Raw genomic sequence first — 12,787 nt, 5'->3', positions numbered from 1 at the left:
TTATATATTAGCATGAACATGAAGTATCTAGAATGGAAGTGTAGGAAATTAGTTCTCATCTCTTTCTGCTTTTAACAGAAGTGAGTCAGGCACAGTGTGGATGGGCAAAATGGATTTCAGTAGTTTAATTCAGTTCAGTTTGATTGGTTGGTTCCAGTTGTTTGGGTCTAGTGTAAATATTTTGGAGGTTTTTCTCAGTAACAGGGGAGCTACGGAAATAGTTTGCTCTACCTCATTATTTTGTCCTTCAAAAATCAGGAGCACGAAACTTGCAGATGATATCAAGAATCCTTTCATGTGAATAGTGGAAAAAAAACACTGTGAAGCAATAAACATACTCACGCTATATAAATATTTAATCTCTTTGCTGTTTCATGAAATTAAAATATTCAACAAAAAGGCAGATGCCTTTGTAGAGTATTTACTACTTGGATCTTGTAGAAATGATTTTGCAGTCATTATCCTATAATGTCCAAATTCTTATATGTTTTCTGACTACTGTCTTTACCACTCAAAAACCTGTGATGTTCATCACCATCACTGAAAACTTTCCTGCAAAACTCAAATGCCTTCTGAGCATTTTTGTTATTTTTAAGTATTTTTCTATCCTATCATGAGTTTTGGAACTCTTCCTAAAAATTGTTGTGTTCTGACATCTGCATATATTGATATCTGGATGTAGAGGCTCATATGAAATCTGTTTCTCTCTGCTGCTTTGGGAGTTCAGTACCTGCTTTTCAAGAATTGAGGTAGGATTAGACAGATTTAAGAGGTATGTTAAATTAGTTTGTTATACATGAATAAGGAATATTTCATGAAGTGTCTTAGTTCTCCAGCTAGCCCATTACAATGTGTTTTTTTTTTTTTCTTCCCAGCATGGAAAAAAAAAAAAAAAGGAATTCATGCTGTACAGTTATCAGCATAAATATTTCATCTGTGGGTACTTTGGCTTTCTTGGAGCGTGTTTGAATAGAGGTCAAAACAGTAATGAAAACTAGCAGAGAAACAGATCAAGATCAGAAAACGAAAGTTAAATACTGTCTGGAACTGACAACGTAGACTAAAGCAAAGTGATGAGAGAATTCTTGCAGTTATGAAATAGAGGGTTTAATTCATCTCAGTGAAATGCATTGATCTGTGACATTTTGGAACGTAAAGCACAAGCAAATTGAAATAAAAAATGTGAAGCAATATGAGTACTTTATTGTAGCTTGAAACCATACAATAACAAAACTGACAACGCTGTACTCTAAGAAAACTTGCTATTTCTGAAGAAATAGCTCCCTTTGAGAGAGAATTCTAGGTACTTTTTAATTGTCTCAAAGTGAGTAACATCTACTTTGCCATAATACAAATAACATCAAAATGTTCAAAACACCACTAGGAAACTGGCCTAAGTCAGAACACTCTGACCTTTACCACTGTGTGATCCATAAGATATCTCTGTCTTAATGGGACAGTATGCTGAGTCTTTCAAAGTTCAGTCTAAAATGTGGTAAATAGTAGTTTAAGAAGCAATAATATTCCTTGAACAGAAGTTTATGTCCTTATTTGCTCTAAATGTAAATCTAACTTCATCACTGTAATTTTTTTTTTAGGCTATTCTAAGAATTTCTTAAGATACAAGTTTGCAAGCTTTTTCTGCAAGGTGGAGGATATTAAACAAATGCCCTAGTTTATTAGCAATACGTGATGTTTTTATTTTACTTGACAGCTGTTATCTGCTGACATCAACAGCAGACTCTGTTGCATCCACTTCTCATTCGCATTCTTTCTTTTCCGCTTGAGTGAGGCCACCAAAACCAATTCCTTTGGGACCAAAATTTTTTGCGTAGCAAACTGCAAAAGAAGGAGGAGGGTAAATAATATTTGAAATGTTTTCATGTCGAGGTAAAGGACTTGTGTCTTTAGTACTAGTTCCAAACACAAGTTGATAAAAAGAAGGAAATGTGAATATCTTTCTCAATAGTGTCGAGTCTAATAGTGAAACACATTTGACTTAAACAGAAGTGTCGCATCTGAGCTTCTCCAAAAAAGTCAGAAACAGTGTGTATCCAAGACTTAGGTAATGTTTTCTTTAAAGCTGCCTTCCCATCCACCCAGACCATCAGAGATTTTCGAAGGAGGTTAAAAGAACTAGAACATACTCCAGCCACCTTTGACGGTAGTTTAAGCTATGCCATGTTAACTGGGTATTGCTAAGAGTATGCATGTTTGTTTATCACAATTCTGTTTAAGTAATAATGGTCAGCATATTTCTCAAAATATGCCTATTTGACTACGTGCTGTTGTCAGACTGTGCCCAACTTAAGTATTTTTTAGGACTCTCTGTAGAGTTTAGCGTAGGATATGAAAACCTGGCATACTTTGTTCTTTAAGCTGTTTTGCATAGTTAAGTGAAATCTGCAAGGTTTGTTGATCTGAGAAGAATATCTGGATGTATAATTTAGCATGAACACATTTTCTTTTCTACAATCAATATAGCAGAAGTATCTTTTAATTCTTCCTGGCAAGAATTCCAATTGGGATCATGACCTTCAAAGATCTACCTGTATATTTGTGATTTAGTTATTTATTTTTTTTTAGGAGTGAGTGAGATTGTGTAGGAACAAAAATTTGCCCAGCAGGTATAGCCAGTGTTCCTGTTAGGAGGTCTGAGGATAAATCAGAGAGGATGTTGTATTTGTAGAAAAATTACAGATTTAAAATTTAAATATTCATAGCAGATGTGATTGCAATGCTGCCACAGTTCTTTCTTTGTTTTTGGAAAGTTGTGAAAATAAAATGAAAATTCACGTAGTAGTTAAACATGCAGCAGTAAATCTTGATGGCAATACTAGGTCTAAAAGGAATAATCTTACGTTGACTCGATAACCTAGTTGAGGTCGTTGCAATCCTTACCTTTACAGTAGAGCTCTCCATCTTTGTCTGTAACATTGGTAGATTCTAAACTCTTGCCACAAATAGCACAGCGGAAGCATGTCTTATGCCAAGGCTGAGGAAATGAAGACAATTCATTGTGTGTTACAGCAAATGCACAGCTAGCAGATGCAAGAAACAACTAACTGTTGCTTTTGCCTAAAACTGTCTTCTTGCTCTTAAGGCTTTCACTTCTTGTCCTTCTAGATTTTTTTTTTTTTTATTATCTCACTTTATTATCCCATTATTATTTAACATCTTACCTAGCAACTTGCTTGTTAATAGAGCTCTAGTAAAACACAGAGAGCCTTAGATAGTGCTCTCTCATAGTGGCCTCTCCCTTTGTATGCGGAGGTAATATTCTAGCGAGAGTTCAGAGCAGAGGGTCAGCATGTCACGGGATGCTGGCTTTCCTTTTTTTAGTCAAAGAAAATAAGTGTTTTTAATATAATCTTTAGAATAATATAATATTTAATACATCTGCATTTGCCACTACAAATAAATGTTTAAATTAGAACTATTCCAAGAGGTGTTGGTAGGATGACGGTGGCAGAGGAGGCAGCCTGTACAGTAGCCAAAGGAAGGGTTGTTCCACAGACATCAACAAGATGTGGAAAATTCAGGCTTATGCAGGAGCACATGACTTTAAACCTGATAGGCGATATATCAGACTTTACCAATTCGTTATCATCTTCTTATGAATATGAAGAAATCATCTTCATATTTTCTTCATCAAGACTGAGTAAAAACTTCAGGGAATGATTAGCTATAGTCTATCTCCATTTGAAAAGCTTTTATCCTAGTGTTTTAGTAACTACTTACTTTTCCTCCTCCCATTATCTTCTCTGCAGCGTACACTGACTTGCCACAGCGGGGACATTTATCCACATCGACAATCTTTTTGGCAAACTTTGAAGGATTAGTTGGTGTAGAAGGGCGAGCAGGCTTGGGTGACCCCCTACAACAGAAGTTTTCAGTGTTTTTAAAATACTGCTTAAAATGCTATCTTCATTTTAGAAATTTGAGGTTGTAGTGTTTGTTTTTTGTTTGTTTTTATAAGGGGGAAATACGAAGTTAGTGGTCTAGGACATGCAAAAGGGGGAAAAAAAGAAACGGGAATTGTAGAATCAGAGAATCATTTAGGTTGGAAAAGACCTTCTGTTGTATTGCACAGTTGAAAAGCTGATACCGTAGCCACTGATATTTCCTGTACTGGACTGAGCAAATGGAGCTAACGTTAGCCACATTTAAAGAAAAGTGGAAGTAAAAAATAAGTTTTCTTTTTGTTGAGAGGCAAAAAGAGAAAAAGAAGCAAAGGACCCCCACTTCTTGTAACTGGCTACCTGCTAGTACTCAGTGAGCAGATCTTGAAAAACAAACTAACGAAAAAACCAACTTGATTTTGCATGCTCTTTTTTGTTATTTTATTTTTATTCACTGCAACATTTTGACAAGGAACCGTGGATCTTAGGTGACCTGGGGTCAAAAGCATCAGAAAAATAAAGCTTTGCTTTGTATTTCTGGACTTTGTGCTTTATGTCCTTGTGCTTGCTTAAAGGCATTGACAGAACTACTTGTGAATTATCAGGTTGTTGGACTGCAACAGGTCACTAAATCTACAGGACATAACAGTTCTGGATGCAGAACTCTGCCCACAGTGGATGTACTTGGGAGTACAGTTAAATAAGTTATTTGAGCTGTTATTACCTGCCTAGCATATTTGTTGATGAGTTCCCTTATAGTAATAGCAGAAGACAACATTTTTTTTATTTTGAAATGTGCAGCTTTGAGAATCGTAGGAAAATAGTTTAGAAATGTACTGTCAGACATAATTATGTGGAGCTGAGGGTTTTTAGAGATGCTATCCCATGGGAATCCCTTTGTTCAGGCATGTTCTCCGTGTGCTTGCAAGTATTGCTCAAGCCACAGGGAGGATTTAGAAACGTTATTTCTGTATTGAGAGGAGTAACAGTATGTGGTATTGTGATTATTTGTCTAACAGTAAAACTTAACTGTATCTTAGGCTCTGATAAGATAAAGAAAATTCTCATGTTCTATGGTGAATGTGATCTTTATCACAGTGCTACTCATGGCAAATTACAATTGCAGTGATTGCAGCGTAGGTTTGTTGTGGCATAAAAAGGCTGCTGCTGCCAATTGAAGGAGGAGGAAATTCATGAAGAGAGCTTACAGAGGCTGGAAATTATTAATAAATGGTACACTGCTGTGTCCACTGAAGAAAAGGTTGTAGGAAGTTCTGTTCAGCCACTCATACTGCGTATTGTTTTAGGAACAGAATAAAATATCCCTCTATACCATATATACCCCACTAAGTGACAAGTGGTATCAGAAAAACAGACAGTGCTGTCAGTGGGATTTAACTCACTGTTGCAGATTCAAGCCTAGATGATCCCCAGTGTCAGTGCTGAGACATCCTGCCCCTTGTCCAAAGCCAACACCTTTGGGGCCATATTTTCTTCCATAGCAAGTTTTGCAGTAGATTTCAGATTCGTGAGCTGCTACTGTGGTGCTGTCCAGAGCTTTTCTGCAAGCCACTAAAAACAGGAAAAGAGAGGCATGGATAAACATTTGCATATTCAAAGTTGAATTAATGTGGTTCAGAATTATTAGTTAGTGTTTATTTTTGTTCATCTTCAAAAAATACAGAAAGGGTTAGTGCGTAGTCAGTATAAAGCCTCACTGGGCTGTTGCTGATGTAATTGTTCATGCACACAATGTTTGCGCTCTCCAGTTACACTCTAACCCCAGAAAAATCTTGGGCTTGTCAAGACAATTTTTCTAGATCTGTGAGGCCAAAGATGGATCTGAAGTAATCATCCCAAACCCTAAAAACAAGGGAGAGGTTGTAGGGGTGTCGATTCTACTGTGCATCCTCACCTTTCAGTATAGTTCCCCTGAGTCTGGAGTGTCTGGAGTGGCTTTCTCATGCCAACCTGTCATATTTTAGGCTGGCAAGTTTTAAAAAGAGAATGTAACATGCTTGCACTGTCCAGTCAGAATCAAGCAGGATATATATATATATATATATATAAAAAACATATATATATATATAAATAAAACTTTAATATATATATATATATATATAAAACTTATTTTTTATTTTTTTCTTTATTTATATCATTGCATTTTTTGGGGCTGTAGTGCCAGAGGAAGCAGTGATTCCAAATACCTGATTTTCTCAACTCTGTTAGACTTATTCCAGGACGACAAGAACATGATGATGCAGATTCTGAGACCACAAGGACCTCCTGCTAGTCGTATTTGTTATGGAGAAATACCGCGTGGCTTAGCTCACCAGAAAAGGTCTTGGAGACTTTTGGACAGAAGATGCCCCAGGAGCACCACATGCATAATGGAATGCAAGTTATACTCTCTATGTCACTACTTTAAATCTAGCCTCTAGTTGAAAGGATCAAAGTTAATGAGTGCTAACAGCTGCTTATTTGAGGTCTCAGTAGACAAGTATCTATGTTTTGAGAAACATAGTCCACATCTTGAGCCAACAAACATAGCTAAGTTCGGTCTTGTGCATGCTTTCTCTCAGCAAATGTGCATGGAAGGTAAGGTAGATAAATCTGAGTTCTCTGGGGTGCTTTGCTGATCTGAAATCTGGTCATCTTTTTATGACCAAATCCTGTTACCAAGACAGCATGAATCTCCTTACTTTATATGCATGGAAACCTGGACAATAACGAAAGTAAAAAATAGTAGTGGCAGTCTTCATGTGCTTGGTGACTGTGTATGCCACGCTGGTTTGGAAACTCAGTGGACAGTCCCCACCCCATCAAGAGAGGATGAAGCTTTCAGTTATGAATGCCTATAAAAAAAATGGATTTTGTAGTATAATTCTAAAAACAAAACAAAACACTTTTTTACAAATTGTGCAGTGTGTCCGCAGTAGCTGCTGGGGGAGGAGAGTGGGGGAGTGTAGGGAAATAATGTTCTCTTCAACTTCCTTTGACCAGGTGCACATATCACAAAGGGCTCTCCAGTCATGTGTGTCCCATTGATAGCTTGGAAAACAGTTGCTTAGTTCATATAAGTAACACAAATATGTCAATTGCGCAAGTATGGATGGAAGATCAAGCCTCTAGTAAAGCTCTCTGAGTGTTTGATTAGTCCTTTTTTTCCCCCTGCGTTTAACTGTCCTGCTGTGAGTTTTTTCTCAAATTCATTCAAGTCAGAATTTAAGGATTTAAGGTGACATTAGAGCTTTGTTTCCATTGCTGTAGTGTGTAGATGGGAAAATAATTTGCAAGGACTTGTTTAATTAACAGAAATAAAATGAGGGGCTTCTGTAAATGTGTGAACTTGATCACTTTGTGCCGCAGTCTCTTCTGCTTTGGGATTATAATTATGTTTGCTGCAGGAGTTAAGGGATGATGGAAACTCTAGCAGTAGATAAAGTGTTTCTATTTCTGGCTCTGTAGGGATAGAGTATCAATCCGCCACAACAGATGGAGCAAAAGCCCTTGAAGTGCTATTGTTGAAATAACTTTGAGACCTGTCATCTGCTAACAGATACTGTTTGCAAGCTGGCACTAAGAAGTTTCAGGTTTATGGCGAGAGATCCTGCCAAATGTCCGTCACAGCTGTGTTTTAAGCAAAACCTGACAGGGAAACAAGGTACGTAAACAGCAATCTGTGCAAGGAGAAAGGTTTGTTGGAAAGAAGCTTTAAAAACTGTCTGTAGGGAAAAACTATGGAGTACAGATACCATTATTTTATAGTTCCACATATCTCATTCTTACTGTCTTAACAGGTTGGTTTGAATTGCCTGTAATTTTGCCCAAATTTAACTTTGTGATCCAAAAATATTAGCGTTTTTCATGTGCCAGGTCAGATAGAATAAAAGCTCAACTAAATTGATTTAAATTGTTTTTTTGTACCCAAGAATGGGTACAGAGAGGACTGTTTTTCTTGTCTTGAGAAACGAAACCTTTAACCGATTCATTGAGAAGTCCACGAACATGATACAAGATATTGAATTATCTGGTCCAAAGCTAGCGTATGTGAATCATGGGAAACATAAAGCCAATTAACATACCTCTCACATGCCAGCTGGGCTTAGCTGCATCTTTAATTTTTGACCTTAGACATACTTCTGCTGGGAATCCTTTTTTTAGTATCTAACCTATCAATAATTTAGTTCACACTTATGAGTACAATAGACAAAAAAAAAAATAAAAACAGCAGACCTAATGAATGCTTGTTGTTTATTGTGAGTTGTTTAAAAACAATCAGCTGTGCTAAGATTGAAGCTTAAACTTCAGTCACCTATGTTTCAATATTAGGTGTCTGAGAATGCACATAAGAGAAGAATGTCCTGTTGTGTCACAGTTAATGATAGCTTTTTATTTTTATTAGACACTGGAGAGTCTATTCATTTGACTTCTCTTTGCATATCGCTTTCTAGCATTGACTAAAGCATAAGTGTCAATTAAATATTTTATCATAATTAACACATCCATGCTTCTCTCCCTGTAGCTTCTGTGATCTATAATACTAATTGTTACAGGCAGCACATGGAAGCAATAAGCAGTCTCTAGTTTTTACCAAACTAAGATTTTTACCATCTGTAAGAATTGGCTGGAGGCTATCAATTAACTACAACATGTTTTGAGGGAATTCTTTCTTAGTCTTTAGGCATCACTTGCAGGGGATGGGGAGAAGGGCAAACAAGACTCATGTATGTCCTTTGAACTGGTCCTGTACAGTGCTGAAGTGTCATCTAAGCATGTAAAAGCTTTCTCATTTATGAGAAGGAAAAATTTTCAACCTATCCAGGAAAGGAGGGTAAAAAAACTAAATTCAGTACTATCAATTGTGCTAAACTTCATAGCGCAAAGGTCCTAAACCTCAGTTGTCTGCAAAATACATTATTTAGCTATCTTTAGTTCTTATCAAATTGTTTTCTCTCTTCACAAAGGGCAAACAGAGGTGGAGTGATACGTTCTCTCTCATTTTTCAGGTGCTAACTCATCTGTAGAGAAAGCTGTCTGCTGAACATCGAAGATGCCTGGGGAAAACCGTGAGTGAAATGGGACTGTAGGAAATATGGGGAAGGAGAAGACTGAAGTACTTGCAGGGTGTTGGTGGGAGATTTTGATGCAAGAGAGAATCTTTCATCTTTTCTGTGTGCATTTTTTTTCAAGGATTAATTATAAAAATACTCATCTACTATAATATCCTAATAAGACATACTTCCGTCTCAAGAGCGCTGTTCATTTAGTTCCTCTAGACTTTTAAACTTGAAACCCATAATACGCTACACTGTGGGACAGAGTAGGATTTCTTCAAGATTTACCTAGATACCGTATTTCTGCAGCGCTCTAACATCCCTAACAAAAACCATCATGCTTCATAAAAGAGAAGTCAAGATCCTGAGAGAGACATTGTCCAGTGGCAAAGGCTTAGAAAATTGAAACTTGATGATTAAGAGCTGATGTGGAGTGGCAAACTGGTCTTTCGGAAAGTTGACTGCTGTTTCTGAAAAGTTGCAATCATTTTCTATCCTTCAGTTGCTTTAAAAAAAAAAAATAATGGTGGTGGGGGAACCAGTTTTCATCTTTAGTGGATTATTCTCTGGAACTAAACTAATCAATCATCCTTACAGACAAGGATCTCTCAACTCAAAACTGACTTTCTACAGAGGTTTAATTAAAACGTACTGGGGTTGAACAAACGTGCTTAAGTCTTTGCTCATTCATCTTGTTCCCCTCTCCAGTGTTGCAAGCAGTATGTGCAAGGTGCGGCTGCTTATGGTAGGAATATTTTCTTTGGCCCCAAGGGATCCTTGAGGTTTCTAGAGAGTCATTCCAGAGTCAGCCTTGCTGTGCTGTGCTTGAAGTAGCAGGATTAGTGTGTGACTGCTCTTTCCTTTGAGTTTTCTCAGAATTAAGATGTATAAGCCTTTCAAAACTTTCCCTGTGTGGAATTGGGTCTGACAGTGGCTGTGGCTACTGTCCTGTACCTTGGTTGGGCTGTTTATGACCTGCTGTAGGTGCCCCATGGGCAAATATGTTGAGTTAGGCCAAATATGAAGCTTCTTTATGGTGTTTCTGCTTGGATGCAAGTTAAAAAAAAATAAATTACTAGCTTTAAGGGACCATCCCTACAGAGCTATGGAAATAGCGTGAAGTTAAAACACTATAGCCCAGCTTACTGCAGAGGAAGCACGTCTTGTGAAAACTCCTTCCATTGCACTGAATTTCCTCAGCGTGGTACACTGTCTTCTCGCAGGCACCGCATTTGGCTCCACCTCCCCAGTTTGGCATCTTTGTATGCAAAGGTCAACCTATAAAATCAAATTGCATAAATAAATGCAATGGAAAAAGTGAGTTATTTTAAACAGAACAGCTTGATTTTTTTTTTTTTTTTCTTTTTCCCCTTATTGTTCCCAACACCATCACCAGTGAACTGCTATTGCGGGGTGGCCCCGAGCCAGGATCTGCTCGGGTGAATTGTACCACAGCACTCGTAAATTATCTGCTAGCAGAGAGGTGAGATGGCAGCTGAGAGTCAGCACAGGTCTGCGTGCCAGGCCCTGCGTAGGAAGGCAGACCTGGGGAGACCTTCTGTGCTGCTGGGACAGTGGCTGGCGTAATGGCTCTTGGAGGAGACACGCTGCGTATCTGTGCTGTAGGAGGAATGTCACAGCAGACAGGTCGCGGGGTGAGGGCACCAGCCTGGTGCTCTCGGGGGGCAGCCTTCGTCCTCTGCATGGCACTCTTCTGTAAATAAGGTCGTTCCTTAGCATGCAATCAGGTAAATACAGTACATGGTAAATATGTTAAATGATTGCGAGGTGTTTCGGTAAAAAGATTATAGGGTCATTCTTGCGTCTTCTGGAGAAGTGAATCTAGGCTGTATAGTCATTTAATTTCAGTTCTGCCCTCCCTTCTATCCTAGCACAGCCTTTTCCCTTTAGTTCTTGCTTTCTTTTCATCTGTGCTGATGAGGCAAATTTTAACGAAGGCTAACAAGCACTTTTAAGCCTTACAGGAGCTGAAAAGCAAAAACTTTGGACAGAATTTGACCTTAAACTCTCTACAGAAAAATATTGTCTGTAGGCTGTGTGAAGAGACACTGTATTGTGCTCTTGATGCATTTCCAAAGCATGTTATATTCTCCAGTGAATAACATAGATGTTATATTCTCCAGTGAATTAAGAGCTGGATAAATTCTACCTTGAAGTTGAACAACTGTATGATGTTATTTCAGAGGACGCTGGAGTAGAAAGTGTGTTCTTTTCTGAGTTTCTCATAAAACGCGGTCACTGTGCAGCAGGATTATTGCTGCAGCAAGTTATTATAAAGTAACGACAGGTTCCTAAGATGCTTAAACTGTGCTTTCCTTCATCAACTGTTGCTAAAATCTAAAGATGGGAGAGAAAGGCAGTGGTGCTTACTGTTGCAGTTACTATTGAAGTGCCTTTCCCAAGGTCATGTAGGAGGACAGTGACAGAGCCGGGAGCTGAAGGCACACCACCTGACTGCAGGGACAGTAAGTGCCCTTCCTGATGATTGTGCTATCACCCATCTGAAATGACCACAGCCTATGGTTTGCCCTTCTGTATTCTTGTTTGAGTCATCGTTTCTGGAAAGACTGGAACGTCATCTTGTCATCTGCACGTCGTATTATCAGGTTGTTCCAAGCTCCTGGCTCGAGCCTCCTTTGTCCTTCTTGGAAAGCCAGTCATTTTCTTATTATAGTTCTTTCAAAGCCTGCTTGTCCCAGTCGTATTTGATTAAATCCACTATCAGATATTCTTAAATAAGAAAAGGGTTTTCACTACTGAATCAAGTCTGCCACCTGAGAATTTTCTTCTGATGTCATGTAAGAGAGGGGAAATTATCATAGCAGTGATGTAACATAGCTCTTACTTTAAACAGCTTGCATTTTACCCTAACATTTTACAGTGTCTGTACATATGACTCTAACATCCCATTTACTCATAATCTCAGTGACTTCTGTCCCATATCTGCTAAATTTCAGAATGAAATTAATGTTTTCTACCTGCCACTTCTACAAGATTAACCTGCAGCTGAAGGGAGTTCTGGCTACTAATGCTAAACATCATGCAACTAGAGGAAAAGGCAACAGTACCAGGCAAAACCAAGACAGGACTGTAACATAGGAGTGTGTGCTCATGCTGAAGCAACGGCACCGAGGATGCAGCAGTGTGGGCACATTTTAACTACCAGTGTTTGATAACAACCCAGATATTAGCATATCCTGACGTATCCACTGTCGCACTCTGGTTATTAGTATATCCCCAACCCCATTTAATCCCCCATTCACTGCTGTGACTATTACCTGCAGTAGACAGCATATCTGACATCCTACTGCAAGACCCAGGCTCTCCTTTGGGATGCTGATTTTGGCTTAGTGGAACCAGTTCCTTAGCTTGATCAGCCTAGTCCTCAGCTGCCATAAAGCAACTGCTCCATTAAATTCTTTCAGACCCTGTCAGTTCTCCTGCTGCTCTGACAGCTAGAAAACCCTAATGATGCATGAGAGAGAGGAAGGCTCAGCTTGCCTCTGTGTTTATTTGTAATGTAACAAGAAAGAAGGAGAAATACAATATAGAGATCTGATGTAGCTGAAATAAATAAGAATAACTGTATGCAAGGAATGGATGATAAATCCGTTTCCCTCTTACTCAGGAATGCTTTAACAAAATAGTGTTGTTTAAATCTTTTTCCAATTTCTTTTAAATGGGAGAAAAGGGAATAGGGAGAAATATTTCACTTTGGTAAAATCTTTTCTCTGTCTGACATTTTATGTTCTCCCCTTTTTAAAGCATTTTTTGTATAGGTGTTATTTTTTCTTTTAAAATTGAAGT

At 38.2% G+C, this 12,787-nt stretch overlaps 1 protein-coding gene across 1 annotated transcript; it reads right to left on the bottom strand.

The window, feature by feature from the left end:
• Window positions 1-1,759: 1,759 nt before the first annotated feature.
• Window positions 1,760-10,217, bottom strand: CSRP3 (cysteine and glycine rich protein 3; the record flags this gene model as incomplete). The annotated part of the gene is made up of 5 exons (XM_084288588.1): window positions 1,760-1,839; window positions 2,902-2,995; window positions 3,742-3,877; window positions 5,306-5,474; window positions 10,106-10,217. 5 exons carry the CDS (start codon window positions 10,215-10,217, stop codon window positions 1,760-1,762), a joined length of 591 nt encoding a protein of 196 aa, XP_084144714.1.
• Window positions 10,218-12,787: the final 2,570 nt, after the last annotated feature.

The sequence above is a fragment of the Netta rufina genome, assembly GCF_964035555.1.
Source record: "Netta rufina genome assembly, chromosome: 5".
In the NCBI taxonomy this organism is placed as follows: domain Eukaryota; kingdom Metazoa; phylum Chordata; class Aves; order Anseriformes; family Anatidae; genus Netta; species Netta rufina.
Note: the sequence above shows the minus strand (reverse complement) of the source record. Positions and strands in the feature narration are given on the sequence as shown.